The sequence below is a fragment of the Artemia sp. Qi Xiang Cuo genome, chromosome 20 (assembly GCF_049724085.1).
Source record: "Artemia sp. Qi Xiang Cuo chromosome 20, ASM4972408v1, whole genome shotgun sequence".
Classification (NCBI taxonomy): domain Eukaryota; kingdom Metazoa; phylum Arthropoda; class Branchiopoda; order Anostraca; family Artemiidae; genus Artemia; species Artemia sp. Qi Xiang Cuo.
This window is the reverse complement of record NC_142813.1, coordinates 12,591,039-12,614,657: the sequence shown is the minus strand read 5'-3', so window position 1 is coordinate 12,614,657 and position 23,619 is coordinate 12,591,039. Positions and strand designations below refer to the sequence as shown.

The window sequence follows — 23,619 nt, the reverse complement described above, 5'->3', positions numbered from 1 at the left end:
AAGTATATATATATATAAAAGTTTCTTTTCATGGTGATCCCATACATATAAAATTGATTACTTTAAAATTATCAATGGATTTCAGAACTGTATAAATTACGAGATTAGAAAATTAGATAGATGCTTGTACTAATTTCTGCTAGATACTAAGAAAATTTCGGCTGTGGAAATTTTGAGAGTAGGTTTTGCTCCCCAAACTTTTGGACCAGCTCGTGCTTCGGTAGCTTTGGCAGAACTTGTGGACTAGTAGATAAAATGAAAATAGAAAGATGGAAAGAAGAGAAGGAAATAAAGAGATGGAAATGCATAAAAACGTATAATAATTTTAAATAAGATAGTGGGCAAAATAAAATAATAAAGCCCTAATATCTTATTTTACAACCGGCTTTGTCAAAAAAAAAAAAAAAAACTAGAAAAAAGACAAAGCATATATATATATATAGCATATATATATATATATATATATATATATATATATATATATATATATATATATATATATATATATATATATTCATATACAATATATATTTGTTTTCATATATACAATATAAAATTGTATTCATAGATCATATATACAATATATAATATTCATATACATTATATATTTGTATTTATTCATATATTTATATTTCAATATGTTTTTTTTGTATTGTATTATTTATAATAATGTCTATTTGTAAATGTAAGATATTTTGTACATATCGGTTATTTATATATAAATTGTGATATATTATTATTATACTGTATATATCTATGCTGAAATATATATTTGTAGATCTCTGCACAAATTGAAAAACTAAAGGTGAAACTTAGAAGCTTATCAGAGACACAGGTTCAAATCCCAGAAGAAGAAAAGAGGCAAATTAAAACCGAGAATGAATCATCTTTGAAAGCTTGGAGGAAAAGGAAACGAATGTGCATGGATATTGCTGAGTCTATCCTTGAGAATTATCCCAAAGCAAAGAGAGAATTACTTGAAGAAATGGGGATTGAAACGGATGAAGAACTGGGTCTACAATTACCTAAGCAATAATATTCTGTTTGAGCTAACAGTGACTTAAAGCGAAGTAGATAATTTTCGGTTCCTTCAATGTTATAAGTACAAGAATTCTTTTTAATGTGTTTTTTTTTTGTTTTTGAACGTAATTTTTGCGAAACTGGATGATATTTTTGCATGTATATAGCTATGATTTTTGCAATATACTATGATTACTTTAATTTGTAACCAATTTTTAGCTCCTGAAAATTCTGTCATGAAATGTAACGTCTTGCTCAAAATCAAAGTGCATACGTGAAATGTTCGCCTTTTAAATTAATAATAAACAAATAATCTTGAAGTTATTATAATTAATCAAACATTATTGAAAATTATTAAACAAATTCTAATGATTAAAAAAACTTAAATAATTTTTATTGAAAAATTCTTGATTATTATTGAAAAATTAATAACGATAAAATAAAAGTTCAAAATAGGGATAAAATCCTTTTTAATAGACAGTGTATAATAAATTTCACAAAAAATACCAGATATTTTTCCTACTGATGCCGGTCACTGTATATGTGACCGAAATATCTGGTATTTTTTTGTGAAATTTATTATACACTGACTATTAAAAAGGATTTTATCCCTATTTTGAAATTTTATTTTATCGTCATGGAAAGGCAGTGTGGTCTCCAAAATTATCTATGAAAAATAAATAACAATGAAATTATTATTATTACTAAAAATATAATTGAAAAATATAATAAAATAATATTATCAAATATTATTATTAATAAAAAGTGAACAATAATAAAATTCGAAGCTTTATTGCAGTATAATTTTTTCTTTTGAGAATCTAAAAAAAACCATTAACCTTACAGTGCCTTGCGGAAAAGACGATGTCAGTTTGACATACACTGCATAAAAAATTTCAGGTACTGTCGGGTACATATTTTTATCCCAATCATGGATACTTTCACCTACATTTTACGAAATAAATATTGCTTTGCAAGTTCTCCCTAGTCATAAAATGTCAAAAATTTTGCCGCAAGTATTTTTATCCTCGTCATACATACATTACATATGGGGTTTAATCCGTTAGTGGCAGGTCAGATGAATATGCGAGTTGAAAAAATCTTATTATGACAAAGATAGCATTAGATTTTATTTTTAAAAGCTAGATACTAATAATAGACCCTTGTGGCTGAATATCGTGCTTCTAACAAAAAGTGTCAAATATACCCTCTAGTTTTGGCCACAAAAATAAATATAGGAAAGCCAAAGTTGTTTCTAGTTTTACTTTCATTTGTTAAATACTTTCTATGTTGTATCTTAACTAGGGAATCAAACAGAGGCGACGATGCGTCTACTTTATAGAGGCGGTTTTAGGAGGAAGAGCGAGGGGGCAATTGCCTTAGGGGTAGAAAATTTAGGGGCTCAGATTTCAAATAAATACTTGTAATCTAACAGTTGTAATCATTTTGTAACTTTTGAAATTTTATTCAAATAAAGTAGAGCTCACAGATGATAATTTTTGAAAGTTCTGTTAAAATTTGGCCTGCAAATTTTTGGGAGGCGACAGGGATGTGGGGAGCTTATCAATATTTTGCCCTGGGCGTAAGGCCAGAACCGCCACTGCCACTTTATATAGCTAATGACTTTGTGAGAACCTCGTCTTGTCTCTTTGTATGGAATCTTAGAGCTATATTCCATTGATTTTTTTAAAGCACCGTCGTATCCAGGGGGGGGGGCTAGAACCCTGAAGGCCTCCTCCAGAGGCTCTGGCGTTACAAAAAGCGTCTCGAATACAACAGAAAAACTGGCTATCGTGCCATATTTAATTGTCTATTTTGATATCGACAAGAGATACATTTGATACTTTGGTTTAGAACTTTAAAATGCGTATTTGTACTTAAAATGAAGGCAAAAGTGAGCTCACTCCCCATCCCCCTGATTAAAATATGTAATCTTAAACATCACCCTATAGACCAAATACCCGGGGGCACTTCTGGATGAATATATACTTCCTCAGACCAAATACCCCTTTTCAACTTGCCTTTATGTATTAACTTAATCGCAAACTGCAGAAAGTGAGTATGTCCAGAAGCCAAAATTTTTACAGGAGGGACAAAGAACTTAAATTTTATGGAAAATATAAATTCAATATTGATAAAATATATCTCAAATAAAACATTTTAGGACATTAGACTCATATAGTATATACTAGTTGTATTTGAATTGTAAGTTTATTATCTATGGTTATCGCTCCTGCTGAATAGATTCGTGAAATTCATGAAGAGATTATATGCCTTCTTATCATTTTGATCTTATCCCAATTTAATCGCATCTCATGTAATTTTTCCTTCTAATCTAGCATCTTTTAAAAACTAAAGAAAAATAACCTTGAATAGTCATATAGCAACAGTATAGTCACCATTTTATAGCTGAAAAGGTCCAAACGAAAATTTACTTAGGTTAAGCTAAAAAAATTTGGCACTTTAAAAGCCGTTTATCTCGAAACTACTATTTTGCAGGGATTGATCACAAAATGAGAAGTTATTAAAATCTTAAGAAAACAAAATGACATATATATGTGTTACCGCGACTGTTTGAAATTCGTGAATGTCGATATTCACCTGTGAATTTCAGACGTACGTTTTTTCTCCTTGGATTTATTCAGCGTTTCCAGTCAACTTTTTCAATTTAATGCAAGATTTGATGAGGACAGGTAAGGTTAAGTTAGGTTAGGTTTTTAACCCATTATATTTATAACCAAATTTAACCGAACCTAAACTAACATAACCTAACCCAACTTTAACTGTTACCATCATAGCTTGCGTAAGATTGAAAAAGCTGACTTGCAAAGCTAATTGAATCCAAGCAGACAAAAAGGAATTTTGGAAATTCGCCAGTGAATGCCGACAACCAGATTTTGGACACTTACGGTAACATATACACACCTATAAAAGCCTGAAAAACAAAATATGCGCGTACAAATATAAACATACGATTTTATTCACAATGTATCAAAAATTTTCAAAAAGTCGAAAATGAAATTTGAGCCAAATTTACATTGAAAAACAACTGCTAAGGTCACTTTTTTCTTGCAAAAAGTTCAAATAAGTTTGTTTGTTTGATTCCGCCTTTCACTTTCAAACACGTCTTTGCGGATTTTGATTGAGATTTCTTTAAAGTTCGTGGGATAGAGCGTCCAAGAACTGGTGATTTCGCAGGTGACTCCTTAAAAGAAAATAATTCAAACAAAGGAATGCCTTGTAAAAAAAAAACAAAAAAAAACAGAAACACAAGAAGAGAACATATAAGATTTGACTTTTTTCCAATGCTTCAAGAACGAACCCAATGTGACAATGAATAGTTTTTTTTAAGTATTTTTTTTTTTTTAATAAAAATTATAACTAAAAAATATAAGGTATTTTTTTCCGTTTTATTAAATAACGGAATTTCCAGTTCACATGTTTTGTTAGGTAATTGGTAAATAAAACACTAGCAGCAACCGATTGACAATAAAATGCTGCACTATAATGAGTTTGATACGCAATATCTGGTCCTCAAGGCGTGGCTCGTGTTAGCGTGGTCTGTGGTACCAAACCTTGCACAAACTAAGACCTATTCCTCTAATGATTTGAAAAGATTTATGGAATAAAAAACAAAAGATTAAATCAGAAAAGTATTCATATTAAATGAGAAAAATAATCATTGGTAGTTGATTAGTCTGAAGACTGGCGTCATTCTGAAGTTGGATATTGGATATTAAGAAATAACTTTCGGTCTAACAGATTAATTAAGCTGATTTATGCTAAAAGAATGTGTAAATAAAAGTTGCATCTTAACGCAAATGATGGTTGCAGCAAAATTTGCAAATAGCAAACAGTCATATAAAGTCATAATAAAATTTACTTTAACTCCTAAAGAAGGAGTATAGGCTAAAAACAAACTTCCACTTACATTTATTCTTTCTAAATCTAAAACAATACAAAGCCCAAGCAAAAATAAGCCGTCAAAACCAAAATTTAGCCTGTATATATATTATGTCCAATCCTTGCTCAGAATATTTTACGAATTAATATGAAGAGTTCAGGGTCAGAAGATATTTTCTCAGTAATGACATTTCGTTTCTCAAGTAAAATTTCACAATAAATGTCTGAAGTGCTATATTTCTCCGTAAATAATAAAGGTGCTGTTCTCAGGCAATAAACAATATTTGCCGAAAAGATACTACCATAAAAGAGGTTCATATTTTAACTGGCTCTAATCTGACCCCAGCTTTCTAAAGAAAAGTAAAGGCCATATGAAACTTAAGATCAGAAGAAATAGAAACCTACAACAACTCAAACTCAAAACAACCAGAAATTACTATTAAAGAATAAATGAAACCAAAAACTGAACAAAAATTAAACATACTATCAAAGAAAAAATACATAAAAATGGTACAAATATAAATGAAGAAATAAATCTTAAGAGGATTAAACCTTAGGCTAAGTTGAATTAGTAAATGAATCTGAAAACAAACAGAAATTAATAAGCAATCATAGAAATCAAACGAACAATGGCTACTAAGATGAATGATTAAATAAATCTTAAAACGAATGAAACTTAAGCTGAATATACAAATCAAGCCTGAAACGAACGAAAATCTTTACAAAGAAGAGTTTGAGTTTTGCGTCCTTCTTTCACTGTAAAAGTCTAAAACCTACTGCGTCATTGGCGCTTTACTGAAAACTATAGGAGTCTTGAACAGTCTTGAAAAGAACAAATAAAATCAAACTGAATATTTGTTATATGTAATGCTATTAATTGTTGAAAGATCATCAATTCAAGATTTTATTTCACTGTAATTTTTTTCAATTTTCAATGCTGTAATAACTGGAAAAGAAATTGTCTGTAATATAATTCTTTTTCAGTGAAGCACCAATGACGCAGTAGGCTTTAGAGTTTTACAGCTAGGGAAGGGGGGAATATCCAATCTCTTGTTTTTAGTGAAGCTATTTTTGTCTTGAACTGTCTTGGAAAGTGTTAACTAAACCCAACAAACTGTTTAATATATAATTAAACTAACTGCTGAAAGCTCATCAGTTCAAAATTTAATTTTACTGTAATTTTTATGTTTATTTCAATGTTGTAATAAGTACAAAAGAAATGTTTGTGATCTAATTCGTTTTCAGTAAAGCGCCAATGACACAATAGGTTCTAGACTTTTACAGTGAAAGAAGGAGGTAAAACCTTTGAATTTGGTCTTTGAATTCCGTTCTCCCAATTATTATGATAAAAAAAAGGTAAAGTCATTTTTTTGTAGCCATTTAAGAAAGAGAATGACACTTTAGCCGTTTGGAAAACGGGCAGTAGCCATAGTCTTATTTGTAGTGAAGATACCGTTCATTAGAACTACTTAACCTTGATTGTTTTGGAAAGAATTGGGGGAAAAAAGACTTTCGGAAAGTTTTTTTTTTAATTAGTTTTTTTTCGTTTTTTTATTGCTAAAATTGTCAATTTTTTAAAAACTCCTTATTCGAAAATAAGATTAATATTTTTTTTCAACATCAAACTTTCAGCAAAGTATCAAAATTAGTATCAAAGTAAAGAAAGGATCATAGTTAACAAGGTATCAAAATGAACAAAGTAACAGTAAGCAACTTACAGCCCTTGCACCGTAAATCGAAGTTACCACGTAAATCACTAAATCCAAGTATAAAAGTAACAATAATTAAGTTCCGTAAATCAGAGCCATTTTCCCGGGGCTTCTGGGGTCAACCCCAGAAGCATAGTTATTTGGCCTTTGAACTATTTTGAACAAAATGGCTATCTCCAAATTTCAACCGGATGCCCTTTGAGAAATTGGGGCGTGGGATAGTTGGCCATTGATCACTTTTGACCATTAAAAAAGAGCTAGAAGTTTCTATTTCCGATCAAATGAGCCCCCTCCAAAGTTAATATAACCACCGCTTCCACAGAATCTTATATTCTAATAATGGGCAACTTACATAAGTTACAATTCTTGTCCCAGGAGCTACGGAGGATTTCTCAACCCCTAATTTATAGTAATTTGAATTTTGGACTATTTTGAACAAAATGGCTGTCTCAAAAGTTTTATCGGATGTACTTGGGGAAAAATGCGTGAGATAGTTACCCTCCGATCAATTTTGATGGCTCTTAAAAAGATAACTAATTTTAATTTCCAATCAAACGAGCCATCTATGAAGTTTATACGACCACCCCTAACATATAACTTTATATGCCCTCGGGGAATAGCTTACAACACTTGCCCCCGGGGCTCTGGGGGGCTATGTCGAACTTGAAGTTTTTGTTATTTATCTTTAAACTGTTTTGAACAAAATAGCTATCTCAAAATTTTGATTGGATGCATTTGGGGAAAAAGAGCCTTGGGAGGGGGGGGGGCAAGTTGCCCTCCAATCACTTTTGACTGTTAAGAAGAGCACTAGAAATTCTGATTTAAAATCGAATAATCCCCCTCCGAAGTTTATAAGACCATCCCATCCATAAAAACCTTATATGCCCCCAGGGCACATTTTACAACACTTGCCCCTGATTCGGGGGGGGGGGGCTATTTTATCCCGGGAGTTTTATTATCTTTGTTCTATTTTGAACAAAATGGCTATATAAAAAAAACGATTGGATACATTTGGGGAAAAGAAGGTTGGGAGGGAGGGGGGCTAGTCTCCATCGGAACACTTTATACTTGTAAATTGTGAATTAGAACTTTCAATTTCTAATCATTTGAGTCCCCTCAAAAGTTAATACGACCACTTTTCCCATTAAAAACTTTATATGCCCCCTCGGCATAAGTTACAACCCTTCCCCTGGCTCTGGGAGGGGGGGAGGGGAATATGTTGACAACAAAGTTTTTGTTATCTTATCGTTGGACTATTTCAAACAAACTGGCTATCTCAAAATTTTCATTTGATATATTTTGGGAAAAGAGGGTGTTTGTGTCAGGGGAGGGGGGGGGGGTAGATGCCCTCTGTTAACTTTTGACTCATAAAAAGGTAACTAGAAACTTTCGATTTCAATCATAAAAACCTTATAGGCCTCCGGTGCATAACTTAAAACACTTTTCCCCGGGTTCCGGGGGGTTGTGTCGACCCCGGAATTTTTGTTATCTGGTGTTTGAACTAAAAAAAAAAAAAATGGCTATCTCAAAATTTGTATCGGATGGTTTGGGGAAAAGGGACATTGAGGGGACTAATGGGCTTCTGATCTCTTTTGGCTCTTAAGAAGAGAACAAGAACTTCCACTTTCCAATAAAATAAGCCATCTTCAATGTTTATACGACCATCCCTAACGTAAAAACCATCTACGCCTCCGGAGCAAAGCTTAAAACACTTGCCCCCGGGCTCTGGGGGGTGGGGGGTTGTGTCGACCCCGCAGTTTTGTTATCTGATGTTCGAACTATTCTAAAAAAAATAGCTACCTCAAAATTTGTATCGGATGGGTTGGAGGAAAAAAAAGGGGGGGGGGGGCTAGTCGCCGTCGGATATCTTTTGCCTCTTAAAAGTGAACTAGAACTTTAAATTTCCAATCAAATGAGCCCTCTCCGAAGTTTATACGAGCATCCCTTTCACAAGAACCATATATACCCAATGGACATAACTTACAACGCCTGCCCTCGGGCCCCGGGGGGTTGTGTCGACACCGGAGTTCTTGATATCTGACCTTTGAACTATTTTTAACGAAATGGCTATCTCAAAATTTGTATCGGATGGGTTTGGGGAAAAAAGGCGTGGAGGGACTAGTTGCCGTCCGATCTCTTTTGACTCTTGGCTATCTCAGCATTTTTTTCGGATGGGTTTGGGAAAAAAGGGTAGAGGAGGGGGGGGGGGGCTAGCTGCCTTCAGATCTCCTTTGACTCTTAAAAAGTGAACTAGAACTTTCAATTTCCAATCAAATGAGCCCTCCAAAGTTTATACGAGCATCCCTTCCATGTGGACCATATATGCCCCCAGGGCATAACTTACAATGCCCCGGGACCTGGAGGGTTGTATCGAACCGGAGTTTTTCACCTTTGAAATATTTTTAACAACATAGCTATCTCAGAATTTTCAACAGATGGGTTTGGGGGAAAAAGGGCGTGGGGGGATAGTTGCCATCGTGTCTCTTTTGACTCTTATAAACTGAACTAGAAATTTCAATTTCCAATCAAATGAGCCGTCTCTGAAGTTCATACGAGCATCCCTTCCTTAACAACCATATATGCCCCCAGGGCTTAACTTGCAACGCCTGCCCTCGGGCCCTGGGGGGTTGCTTCGACACACGAGTTTTTCTCCTGTGTCCAATCAAATGAGCCCTCTCTGAAGTTTATAAGACCATCACTTTCATAAGTACCATATACGCTCCCAGGACATAACTTACAACGCCTGCCCCCTGGGGGTTGGTGTCGACACCGGAGTTTTGGTTATCTAATTTTTGAACTATTTTAAAAAAAATGGCTATCTCAAAATTTGTATCGGAGGGATTGGGGGAAAACAGTGCGTGGGGGGGGGGCTATTTGCCCTCCGAGCTCTTTTGACTCTTAAAAAGCGAATTAGAACTTTAAATTTCCAATCAAATGAGCCATCTATGAAGTTTATACAAGCATCCCTTTCATAAGAACCATACATGCCCTCAGGGCTTAACTTATAACGCATGACCCCGGGCCCTTGGGGGTTGTATCGACACCGGAGATTTTTTTTTATCTGACCTTCAAGCTATTTTTAACAAACTTTTTGTCGCAAAAGTTGCATCCGATGGGTTTGGGGAAAAAAGGTGTGGGGTGGGGCTAGTTGCCCTCAGATCGCTGTTGACTCTTAAAAAGTGAACTAGAAATTTCAATTTCCAATCGAATGAGCCCTATCTGAAGTTCATACGAGCACTCCTTTCATAAGAACCAAATATGCCCCCAGGGAATAAATTACAACGCCTGTCCCCGGGCCCTGTGAACTATTTTCAACAAAATGGCTATCTCAAAAGTTTTACCGGATGCATTTGGAGAAATAGGAGCGTGGGGGGGGGCTAGTTGCCCTTCAATCTCTTTTGACTCTCAAAAACTGAACTAGAACCTTCAGTTTCCAATCAAATGAGCCCTCTTAGATGTCATTTTCTTCTAAGCAGCTCTTCCATAAGAACCATATATGCCCCCAGGACATAACTTACAACGCCTGCCCCCGCGCCCTGAGGGGGCTGTGTCGACCCCAGAGTTTTCGTTATATGATCTTTGAACTATTTTTTTTATAAACTGGCTATCTCAAATTTCTTATCGGATGGGTTTGAGGCAAAAAGGGTGTGGAGGGGGGAGGATGGTCGCCCTGCGATTTCTTTTGACTCTTAAAAAGTGAACTATAAGCTTTTAATTTCCAATCAAATGAGCCCTCTCTGAAGTTTATAAGGGTATGCTTTCCATAAGAACCATATATGCCCCCAGGGCATAACTTACAGCGCCTGCCCCTGGGCCCTGGGGGATTGTGTCAATACCGGAGTTCTTGTTATAAGATCTTTGGATCATTTTCAATAAAAAGCCAACCTCAAAATTTTTATCGTATGCATTTGGGAAAAAAGGCATGGGGGGGGGGCTAGTTGCCCTCCGATCACTTTTGACTCTTATAAAGGGCGCTAGAGATTCCGATTTCCAATCGAATGAGCCCCTTCCGAAGTTTAAGCGATGACCCCTTCCATATGAATTGCCTCTGGTAAAAGAAATAATTAATAAATAAATATAAAATATTAGAGCCGTATGGCCTTTACTATAGGCAACTCTATAGCGTTGCCTCTGACTTCAGGGTAACGTAATATTGTTTCTATAAGCTATTAAATAAAATAAACAAGTTTTTTAAACTGAAAGTAAGGAGCGACATTAAAACTTAAAAGGAACAGAAATTATTCCGTATATGATAGGGGCTGCCCCCTCCTCAATCCCTCGGTCTTTACGCTAAAGTTTTTTTTATTGTTTTAAAAAACAAATGTGGGACCGAGTCAATACGGAATAATTTCTGTTCGTTTTAAGTTTTAATGTCGCTTCTTAATGTCAGTTAAAAAAAACTTGTTTTTTTATTTAATTTCTGAAATTTTTTGAGTTAATGCAGCTTTTATTTTGGCTCACCGCTCATGAATAATTAAAACGAAATTTGCATATTAATTTTACTTGTTTGTTGGCTAAATGGCTTTCTCGAAATTTTGTTCTGACGTAACTTACGAATTAACTTACGTAACGAACTTCTATATTTGTATATTTTTATTATGTATATTAGGGGGTTCGCGCCCTAGTTAATACCTCGCTCTTTACGCTAAGTTCAAATTTTCTTCATAAATGTTAATCAGCAGGATAATCCAATCAAAAAGCATTAATACAAATCAGCAGGAAAAAAGAACAAGAACAGAACAGCACAGCAAATTTCTTTTTGCGTTGTAATATTACTGTTGCAGTTGCACAAAAGAACAAGCTTCACCTTCGCCCTCTACCTTAGGAACAAAATATAACTATTTGAACTTGTTTTTTAGTTATTTTGTGTTAAGAAAAATGTTATATTATGTTAAAATGTCACAGCTGTTTACTTTTTTTTTTTACTAAAATCAGTGAACGTGTTTGAACCAGTGAGCTCTCGATCTGATGTCGAATGGTCTACCTTTAAGCAGCAAAGTCTGTATTCGTTTCAATAAGAAATACTACACGCAAACAATATGGGTAAATTTCATAATTCATAAGCCTTGCTGGTATATAAAGGGTATTGCCCCCTCTTAAACACCTCGCTCTTCACGCTAAATTGTTACTAAGTACTTAATGTACTTATACTGACGTTACGGAATGTAATTATACTTCATGTTATTAATGCTACGTGTAAAAAATAGGGGCAAATTCCACAACTCATCACCATTTCTGGTATATGAAGGGTGTTGCCCCCTCCTAAACACCTCGCTTTTCACTCTAAATTGTTATTTATTACTTAGAATATCTTCTTAATAATTAATTAAGTCTAATTAAGTGACCCTTGTGTTTTAGGAGTCGTTATTAATAAATTGGGACAAAATAAAAAAACCTTAGCGTAAAGAGCGTGATTCTGAGGAGGAGAAACTATTCCGTATATGAAGGGTTGCTCTCTTCTCAATACCTTGCTCTTTAAGCTATAGCTGTTAGGACTTTTAATAAGGCTTATGTTTCAGTAGCCGTTCTTAAAAAGTGGGACAAACAGTCAAAATATAACGTAAACAGCAAGGTATTGATGAGGAGGCAACCCTTCATATACGGAATAATTTCTGTTCGGTTTGAGTGACAGAAATTATAACGTATATGAGGGGGTTCGTCCCCTCCTCTCTTTACGCTAAAATCACAAAGGCCGTTAAATTAGAATAAATAACTCTTTTGAAAGTAATAAGAAAAACTATAGCGTAAAGACCGAGGTATTGACGACAGGGCGAACCCCCTAATATATTTAATAATTCCAGTTCGTTATAAGTTTTAATGTTGCTCCTTACTTTCAGTTGAAAAAACTTGTTTTTAAAAATTTAATTTCTGATCGTTTTTTAAATAATGCTGGGAAACCCGGCACCCCCTTCATGAAAAAATTCCCTTCCCCCATGAAAAGATCCTCCCATGTAAACTCCTCCCCCAGCCCCCCCCCACCACCAGAAAAAATCCCCCTGAAATGTTTATATACTTCGCAATAATCTATACTATATATATACAATAGGCAAAGTTCGAAACTTGCAGCCCTTCACCTGGGGTCTGTGAGGAATTAAGTCATCCTTAGAGACATGGTTTTTAGATTTTTTCGACTATGCTGAACAAAGTGGCTATCTCAAAATTTTGATCAAGTGACTTTGGGAAAAAATGAGCGTGGGAGGGGGCCCAGATGTCCTCCAATTTTTTTGGTCACTTAAAAAGGACGCAAGACCTTTTAATTTCCGTTCGAATGAGTCCTTTCACGTTATTCTAGGACCACTGGATCGATAAGATCACCCCTGGGGAAAAAAAAAAAAAAAAAAAAAAAAAAAAAAAAAAAAAAAAATAAACACGTAGCCGCTAAATTTTTTCTGACAAAAAATACAAAATTTCGTATGTTTAACTATAGGAATTTGAAAGCTCTATAGTAGGGTTCTCTGATACGCTAAATCGGATGGTGTGATTTTCGTTAAAGCTCTATGACTTTTAGGGGGTGTTTTCCCCTTTTTTTTGAAAATAAGGGAAGTTTTCCCAGGCGCGTAACGTTCAATGGGCAAGACTAAACTTAATGAAACTTATATATTTGAAATCAACAAACAAATCTGATTCTTTTGATGCATCTATTAGTATCAAAATTCTGTTTTTTTAGAGTTTCAGATACTATTGAGCCAGGTCACTTCTTACTTACAGTTCGTTACCACGAACTGTTTGACTACTACTTCTAGTAAATCACAGCAGCACCAGGCCGCATGAGGCCACAGCTACGCAAACTCCTCATACATCCCAATCTATTCAAAGCGTTCTATAAGCAAGCAGAATAAACAAAAAAAACGAAGCTGGATGGCTCTGAAAACAAACCTGATATTCTGGTTTCAGGCCAGAATATCACAAACACTTCCTTTGCCTCCCTCCCCCCTGACGATTGTAACTGGAGAAATCAACAGGTAGTGAACCAAGAAAGTTTGGCAAATGCTGTAAATAATAAACATAATAATATGCTGAAATTGTATCCCAAGCTTAAATTTCTGTATCTACAATAATCGGTGCAGACTTAGACCCCACTTTTTGAAGTTATGGGTTGAGGTACAATATTTGACCCGGGAAGGTCAGTTTTCCAACAGGTCGTGTCTACGAACTATAAGTAATGAGGGACTTGGTTTAATAGTTACCAGAACTCTACAAAAGTAGGCTTCGCTCACAATACATACGCCAAGAGAATTGGTGTTTATGGTAATTAAATGAAGTGGTGTTAAAGAATTGGTATTATGGTTATTAAAGTTTATGGTGATTATGGTGACATAAAATTCATCAATTTTAAAGTAAACTCATTAAAAGATACGAGCCTGAGAAACTATGCCTGGTGTTTGAAAAAGTAGGAAAGATCCCCAAAAGGGTAAGTGATCGTGGTCATTTTCAAGAGTGATTCTCCGCGGGGGAGGGGGGGGGGGGTGATCAGCCAGAAACCACTTTAACCAACTATTTCGAAACTCCGCAATGCTTCCAGTAGAACACTAGTCAAACTTAAGTGGAGAGGGAGGAGGGGGGTCCGAAGCAGCTAACTTCATACAGAGTATAATATCTGTTTGTTTTGATGTGACTCATTACATTCATTTGAAAACTTTTTTATTTAATAAATGTACAAAAAGAAGCCACTTGAGTCTCGAAGGTCCTGTTTTTACATATTTCTGTCAGCAATACACCTTTGAACTAATTAGGAATTTCGTTTAAATCGCCCAAAACTTTAGAAAGAAGAAAACGAAATGTTCCTCGGTAAAATTAAATTATCTAGTAAACTGATATCTAAGGAAGTAAGTAAAGGACAACCGCTTATTTGTAATGAGTTCCAGGCTGAGACAGCAGACGTCCTTCCTTGACAAGTGATTTTTAGCAATCGTTTGAATTAGTTTAAGGATCATTTTCGGCAGTGGCAAAAAGCTTTAAAGTGCATCTAACTGCTTTTATCCAACACATTTTGCCGCTTTCTTTTCTAAGTAGCTTACCTGTTCAATAGTACATTGCTCTCTATAGTCGTTTTCTATAATCGAAGTATAATTCTTGTCGCATTCCTCCTCTGCTAAATCAATTACATCGTCCGATATTTTGCGGAGTGAGGAAATACTTGACCTGCAATCAACGCTTCGCTGATAGGCAAATGCTTGCAAAAGATGTCTCTGTTTTAAGCTACTAGATCTTCTAATAAGATTACTAGATGAAATTGATTTGGAGGAAAGGATAGGGCTTTCAGAGTCGCCTTTCTCTTCTGTTCGTTTCTGAGGAGTCGACGGGTCACTAGGCGAACTTTGCGTCACAATGCTGGTTGCGAGTGATTCAACACCGCTGTCAGATTCAAAGTAATCGAAGCAGGATGCCTCTTCATCTAGCTTTTGTTTTTTGTTGCTCTTAGCTCCAGATGGTGTTGAGGAAAAATATCTAAAACAGAAAGTTAAAAAATTTATTGCCATTCAGTTGTATTGTTGAAGTGTAACTCAGAAATAACGACATGCTTTATGTTTGATAATGATATATTAAAAACTGTAACTTCCGTAAGATTAGTGGAAAGCTCATAGTGTTTTTCTCAATGTAAGAGAAACCCAAATAATAAGGCTTAGTATCCACTCCAACCTTTAAGAGGGGGTCAGATAATTTATACAAGGGTAATAGGTACCATAAAAAATAAGTTTATTGACCTGAATACCAAAAGCTCATTTGAGGTTGAATAAATCCTTGCATTTTTGTGAAAGATATGTTAAACGAGTATCTAAATAATCATCTGATTGGGGATAAAATTCTTCTCTTAGATTGTTCAAACTGTTTGCATGATAGATTCAAAGCCTTGGTAGAGGAGCCTTTCACAATCATTAAGCCAGAATTCACATCTAGACGATCACTAATCAGTGACATGCACTTTATATAAATCTTTATTAGCTTTGTAAATGCCGTATGAGGCATAAGATACTGCGATCCATAAGACTGACTGCTCCAACAATCCCTAGAAATATCGATTAAAAGGAATTTTATTATAATTAACCTAACAATTAGTATAGATAATTAATAGATAGATGGTCAGTTATTTTCAATAAAAAATAATTAATTTTTACAACTGATAATTTATAATCAACAATCAGGTGGTGAATGATTTCTACTTCTCAAACAAAGATATTGCCAAAGATATTACAGTTCCTGGCCACATTTACACATCATGTAAAGTGACCATTGGTGGCTTAGCTCAGAGGCATTAAGCACAAGTTTTGTGCTATTTTCTCAGAACTTGAAATTATGAAGTTTCTAACTTTTGGCTCCAATTAACAGCAAGATCAATGGCTAGTAATATGAGGCCGTTAAATACGATGCAGACGGGGAACTAAATTATTATTCAATTGAGGATTGAAACAGAGAAAAGAAAGCACAACAAAGTACAAATGTAAACTCGGTTTACAAAAATAAGGCGAGATGACAGGAATGAGCTGCAAAAAGTGAGGTAAGGTGACGAGTGAAGTGAGGGAGAAAAAGAAGTATGCAGTAAAGTAGCAATACAAAAACGATATTAAAAAAAGAAGACAAGACAACTAGAAGGAATTTCAAAAACAAATACATTTTAAAGCAAAAAAGCCTTTTAATGACCATCTTGCTTCAGAAATAAGGGAAGTTTAGACAGGTTTCCACAACAATGTCATGTTTTTGTTCCATATTTACATTTACGAGGATCTTCATCGAAATTCGAGTTCTTTTCAACTTATTCATTAAGACGACTTGTATTGCTTTAGAGAACGTTTTTGTTATTCATTTTAGCGTTTTGTTTGCTGAAAAACTACTCAAAGAAATTGATCAATAGGAATCCCTTGGAGAGTAAGCCCTCACCACCCCGATTGGCCTGATAAACCCTTCGTGGAAAAGTTGGGGCCTGAAATGGACTCTTTACCTGCTTTTCCACTCCATCTTGAGGAATCTAACCCTCTCCCTTTGGGTGGCGACCCGTGTACACCAATAGAAATAATTTCCTTAGAACATGTAACTACGCCAAAAAAAGCCTATGTAATGCTTATATATATATAATAGGGTTAAACGGATTAGTATACCACGGTAGCTGCATGTACAATTCGCGGTTTTCTCACAGTTTTGCGAAAAAAAAAAATAATAGCTCATTGTGTTGACTATAAAAAAAAAGAACATTTCCGTACTCAAATGCATAGATACAAATAACTGTATCACCATCTGAGCCATTCTGTTTTCCTATTCTAATGAAGGGCCCACACAGTAAATGCAAATATACAACATCTAGATTAGAATGTCAGCATAAGCACAAATAGAATTACTTACTTGCTAATGACAATTTCTTGATTATTCTCGCTTCGAGTCATCCGCATTTTTTCAAATATAGACAGTGCGCTATATGCCAATCGCTTTGCGGGACCTTGTTTAGGCTCCAAAACAGTGAACGGATTTTTCATTTTCGTGAGATTTCGGTCAATGTCTGGGATGACTTGGGTTTCCAAAACTAAAAAGAAAAACAGATAGGTTCAATGTACCATACAACAATGCCTGGATAAAGTAAGGGGTAGAGGGGAGTTCCAAGCAGAGATCTATTAAAAGATCATCGTATTTAGCTTTAATCATACGGACTTTGAAAAATTAGATCGCTAAATCAAAATTTTACAGAGCAGACAATGAAGAAATTGCCAAATCTCATACATCTGCTTCATCTATATCTGCACTTTTTAGACAACTACTAGGAGTTACTAGGTACATTCACAGAGGAGGTAAATAGTAGGAAGGGCTGGGAACCGGTGAGCTCTACTAAATTTCTACACACAAAAAGTATCTTACTTTTTGTAAGACACTTTAAATAAGGAATCCATAGATGCTTTGGAAAAGGAAATGAAGGAAAAGAAAGCAGAGCTTTCCGTTCATGAAAAAAATTCTGACTCTCTTCTCGAAGAAGCTCCTAGAAAGCTGGATAGTGCCGTCAACTCAAACGACCTGATTGGACTACAAGTTGCCAAAGCTATGCTAGATAGGCTGAAAGTACAGCACAATAAAGATAAAGAGTTGAAAGCTGCCGTGGAGAATTTGCAAAGTTGAGTCGACAGTTAGGAAAAGGAAACTGAACCTCATCTCAGATGTGTTAAAAAAATCCCCAAGAAGGGACCTTAAGAATTACTGCCACGCTTATTGTTTTCAGTGTTCGTTTTATGTTTTTTGATGTGTGGACCTTTGTATATGAAATATTTGCAAGTTACATAAATAATACTGCTTAAATTTTAATGGCGACTTTGTCTAGGTGTAATGTTTAAATGTACCTTACATCAACTATAAATATAAAAAAGAAGTAGTCTTTCAGTTCAGAAGCCATTAATTCAAGTTTCACGGCATTTACATTTATATAAAATTGAACGCAAATGCCCATACCTAAATCTGAGTAGCAAGGGTGGAAATCAAAAGTACGCTTTCAGTAGATCTGTCCGCGCGTCTTTAGCGCGGCACTGGTAATTCTGTACTACTCTAAAACGAACTTGCACTCCTATATACTATTCTTTTGCTGTGTTTCCAAGGAAATTGTAGCCAATTCCACAAAAAAAAATCATCCCAGCTCTAAGTTACCTCAGCCAAACACAGTCACAAACGCCTCTCCTCTGCCTCACTTTATCTGGAGCTCCACACTTTACTCCCTCCCAGAAAGTTCACAATTCCTTTATGTGTTTTCTCACCTCATTCGGAGACGTATTGCTTTCTGTTTGTCCGTAGCTGAATTGCTAAAAGCACATGTGAAGAAGAGTTACTACCCCATCTATAGAGGGTATAGTTTCAACTGTATTAGATGTTCGTCATATTTTTATTTACTCTGTTTTTTTTTTTAGAATTTTACTCTTTAGACTTTTTTAGTCTAATTTTACTTCTTTAGACCTTACTCTTTTTTTTACTTTATTTACTCTATTTTTACTTTATGGTTTTTTACTTCTATTACTTCCATTTTTTATACATGTCTAATGGTTAATGTCTATAATTCAAATAATTATTGTACTTGGCTGACACACGAATTCTTTCAGGTTCTTAATATTAGTACAACTTACGAGGTTCTTTTCCAGAACCTCGAAAGTACGTTACTAACTGTATCAGATTAGTATTCAAGGAATTTACTAGCTCTTAATGAAAACAAATGCCAGTATATGTTATTTTCGCGAACTGGATCAGTAGTGTCAGATACCTTCTCTCTTTTCTTGAATGGTCTTAAATTAAGACAGGTAGATCAGTTCAAATATCTTGGGATTATTTTAGATAAAAATTTGTTGTTTCATAAACATGCAAAGACACTGTCGTCAAAAATTTCCCAAAATATTGGAATGCTAACTCGTCTTCGTCATTTCTTTCCTAAAGCTATTCTAAAATCTATTTATTATTCTTTCATCCACCCATATTTTCTCTATTGCATTTTGGTTTGGGCATCTACCTTTTCGTCTGTTTTCAAATTTCTCCAAATACTTCAGAATAAAGCAATGAGGATTCTTTTTAATGTTGATTGCAGATCTTCAACTCGACACCTATATGGCACTTCATGAATTTTCTCTTTGGGCCAACTTCATTTAATTTTTATCTCTAGCATTTGTCACAATTACCAATATAGTAATTTACATGTAAATTTCTCTGGTGCTTTTTCAAGTAATTCTCAATTTCATAATTATCCTACTACGCATCGTTCAGACTTTTCGTGCGAAATTCGCCCGACATCGAAAGCGGGATTCAGCATCCGTCACATTGGCCCAAAAATCTGGAACTCAATTCCTGCATCAGTTCGAGAATGCAGCAACAAGTGACATTTTCTAAGACTGGTGAAGAAATATCTTATGACATGCTAAGCATTTTGTTCATTAGGGTTTTCTTTTTCGTTGTTGTAAAATTTAGTTAGAAAATGGCTGTGTATTTTCGTTGGCAATATTTTCAGCGCTAAAGTATGCCACCAGGAATGTGCGCTGTTTTGTGACATTTATTTATGTACGTGTTATAAATAAAAATATTCTACTCTACTCTACTACAAAGCTAGTAGTATTTGAGCTCAGGGTGAAATATCATAATCATAAATAACAGCCCCCAAGGTCTAATTTAGAAACTCCTGTATGACCCCCCAAGGTTGTGCTTAATTATAAAACTACTTATCTATAGAGTTCTCATTCATGAATTTACAATGCATTCTATAGTGATTTGTATGGTATTTTCAAAGCGTAAAATGGAAAATTTTGGAAAACAGCAAAAGAATGGAAAAAGCGAAACCTCTGGAAGCAAAAATTAGAAAAGGCTGAAGAGCTCAACTGGTCTTTTTTCGTCAATTAGAAAAAAGAATACAGCCAACAAAGAAAACAATGAAATATTATTTTTTCTACAATGTACGTTTTTTCGAAAAGTTTTTTTGTTGTTGAAAATACGTTTTAAAATTTAATCTTAAATAAAGGCCAACGCTCCTCATTTGCGGACTGGAGCAAGTAATAGGCCATCCTTGGACTATTCACCCGAAAAATATCCAGCGTATCTTCTTCAACTTTTCAAACAATCCACTTTTTAGAAGTACACTTACCACTGTTCCAAACTTTTCAAATCCAAAAAACTCACTATGTTCTGGCTATACCACTTTTTAGAAGTGCACTTACCCACTGTTCCAAAATTTTCAAATCCAAAAAACTCACTATGTTCTGGCTATACCACTTTTTAGAAGTACACTTACCACTGTTCCAAGCTTTTCAAATCCAAAAAACTCACTATGTTCTGGCTATACCACTTTTTAGAAGTACACTTACCACTGTTCCGAACTTTTCAAATCCAAAAAACTCACTATATTCTGGTTATACCACTTTTTAGAAGTACACTTACCACTGTTCCAAACTTTTCAAATCCAAAAAACTCACTATGTTCTGGCTATACCACTTTTTAGAAGTACACTTACCACTGTTCCAAACTTTTCAAATCCAAAAAACTCACTATGTTATGGCTATACCACTTTTTAGAAGTGCACTTACCACTGTTCCAAAATTTTCAAATCCAAAAAACTCACTATGTTCTGGCTATACCACTTTTTAGAAGTACACTTACCACTGTTCCAAACTTTTCAAATCCAAAAAACTCACTATGTTCTGGCTATACCACTTTTTAGAAGTACACTTACCACTGTTCCAAACTATTCAAATCCAAAAACCTCACTATGTTCTGGCTATACCACTTTTTAGAAGCACACTTACCACTGTTCCAAACTTTTCAAATCCAAAAAACTCACTATGTTCTGGCTATACCACTTTTTAGTAGTGCACTTACCCACTGTTCCAAAATTGTCAAATCCAAAAAACTCACTATGTTCTGGCTATACCACTTTTTAGAAGGACACTTACCACTGTTCCAAACTTTTCAAATCCAAAAACCTCACTATGTTCTGGCTATACCACTTTTTAGAAGTACACTTACCACTGGTCCAAACTATTCAAATCCAAAAACCTCACTATGTTCTGGCTATACCACTTTTTAGAAGTACACTTACCACTGTTCCAAACTTTTCAAATCCAAAAACCTCACTATGTTCTGGCTATACCACTTTTTAGAAGTGCACTTACCCACTGTTCCAAAATTTTCAAATCCAAAAACCTCACTATGTTCTGGCTATACCACTTTTTAGAAGTACACTTACCACTGTTCCAAACTTTTCAAATCCAAAAACCTCACTATGTTCTGGCTATACCACTTTTTAGAAGTACACTTACCACTGTTCCAAAATTTTCAAATCCAAAAAACTCACTATGTTCTGGCTATACCACTTTTTAGAAGAACACTTACCACTGTTCCAAACTTTTCAAATCCAAAAAACTCACTATGTTCTGGCTATACCACTTTTTAGAAGTACACTTACCACTGTTCCAAACTATTCAAATCCAAAAACCTCACTATGTTCTGGCTATACCACTTTTTAGAAGCACACTTACCACTGTTCCAAAATTTTCAAATCCAAAAAACTCACTATGTTCTGGCTATACCCCTTTTTAGAAGTGCACTTACCCACTGTTCCAAAATTTTCAAATCCAAAAAACTCACTATGTTCTGGCTATACCACTTTTTAGAAGAACACTTACCACTGTTCCAAACTTTTCAAATCCAAAAACCTCACTATGTTCTGGCTATACCACTTTTTAGAAGTACACTTACCACTGTTCCAAACTTTTCAAATCCAAAAACCTCACTATGTTCTGGCTATACCACTTTTTAGAAGCACACTTACCACTGTTCCAAACTTTTCAAATCCAAAAAACTCACTATGTTCTGGCTATACCACTTTTTAGAAGTACACTTACCACTGTTCCAAACTTTTCAAATCCAAAAACCTCACTATGTTCTGGCGATACCACTTTTTAGAAGCACACTTACCACTGTTCCAAACTTTTCAAATCCAAAAAACTCACTATGTTCTGGCTATACCACTTTTTAGAAGCACACTTACCACTGTTCCAAACTTTTCAAATCCAAAAAACTCACTATGTTCTGGCTATACTACTTTTTATACATTCTTTACTAATAATACTGCGAAGGTAGATAAAACTATCCACTAGTTAATATTTCTTATAACTCAATATTGCTTATGTATTCTAAGTTTTAGCTTCCTCTTAACGCTTCAGTTTTTTTTCAAGCTTCATCTTCTTAAAATTAATTTTAGAGCCTACTATCGTAACCTGGACTCCTCGTCTGGACTACTCTCGTACCGTACCCTGGAAATTCGTTCATTGCGCCAACACTCTTATATAGGACACTCAAATCGTCTGCATAATTGTAATTCAAGGGAGTTTTATTTCCCTATTTAATGCAATACTCCCACACAGCCCTTGCTATGTTCATTACGGCATATTCCAGCCATGTTGTAATGTTTTCAATTGGTTTTATACCCCCCCCCCCGCAAAAAAATAACAACAAAAAAAAGAAGCTCCAAGTGACAACAAGCGACAGTGACTTCAATATTGTCAAAATCACAGTAAAAATGAAGACCCAAATACTAAGTACTGGCAGTATATCCCCGTCGTAACAATTTGAATTGATTCAAAACTGTGAAAACAAACATACTAAAGGCAATATAAGTGACAATGAACGACTTTGACATGGTCGAAATCTTAAACAAGTTTGAAGGATATTTTATTTCCAGGCTAAGCTATACCGTAGCAATGATTTAGTTGAATTAACAACTGTAAAAAAAAAAAATGAATAAAATAAAGTCACTTCAAGTAATAAGCAGTGACTTTGACGTTGTCGAAATCACAGCAAACATGTAAGATGTGCATTCTAAGTTCTACCAATGCAGCCCCGTCGCAAATGATTTTAATTGGCTTAATGAAAAAAACAAAACATATAGAGCAAAATTTTAATCTTGCCTCACATAGCTTACCTTCTCGTTCGGGGTTTTCTACCCTGTCAGAAATAGATGGCGATATCTTACTACCAATGGGATCTTCTTCGTCCTCCCAAAAACCACCTTTTTTCCGCTTGATCTTAGTTGGTGTCCATTCAACAGAACTGTAGTCACTTTCGATTCGGGCTTTCTTGGGTTTTTCAGGAGAGGGCAGTGGAAGATTAGCTGTGGTGGTTACCGAATATTGACTTAAAATACCTTTTCCTTCGGCGGTTATATCTGTAAATGAGTAATATCATGAGTTTATATAATATATATATATATATATATATATATATATATATATATATATATATATATATATATGTCTAATTATTGTCTAAATAAAACAGCTTCTATGTATAGACAAAGTGCTGTTTTTCGCCATTTGTGAGACTTGACAATCATGGTGGCAAATAGCACCTAGCAAAATCCTGAGATAGCTAATAAATTTGAGAAGGATTGAAAAGCTCTATACGGTATCAGAAGGTGATTGCTTATAGTTGACAAGCGAAAATCAATCGGAAAATAGGAGAAAAAAACACCAAGAAAAAAAACAACAAAGTT

At 34.8% G+C, this 23,619-nt stretch overlaps 2 protein-coding genes across 7 annotated transcripts in view; one reads left to right on the top strand and one right to left on the bottom strand.

Annotated features, from left to right (window-relative positions):
- Window positions 1–1,211, top strand: part of LOC148939880 (homologous-pairing protein 2 homolog) — a 65,871-nt gene extending 64,660 nt beyond the window's left edge. The window contains 1 exon segment of the mRNA XM_089105739.1: window positions 779–1,211. Within this exon segment, the coding sequence (XP_088961865.1) occupies window positions 779–1,036 (258 nt within the window). The 3' untranslated portion in view covers window positions 1,037–1,211.
- Window positions 1,212–3,978: 2,767 nt separating this feature from the next.
- tos (Exonuclease tos) overlaps window positions 3,979–23,619 on the bottom strand; it is a 51,573-nt gene continuing 31,932 nt past the window's right edge. For all 6 annotated transcript variants that reach the window (XM_089105710.1, XM_089105708.1, XM_089105709.1 and 3 more), the window contains exons 9-12: window positions 23,050–23,292; window positions 16,968–17,145; window positions 14,651–15,080; window positions 3,979–4,225 (exon numbers count right to left, since the gene is read on the bottom strand). In XM_089105710.1, the coding sequence (XP_088961836.1) occupies window positions 4,079–4,225; window positions 14,651–15,080; window positions 16,968–17,145; window positions 23,050–23,292 (998 nt within the window). In that variant the 3' untranslated portion in view covers window positions 3,979–4,078. The remainder of the gene's footprint in view (window positions 4,226–14,650; window positions 15,081–16,967; window positions 17,146–23,049; window positions 23,293–23,619) is intronic.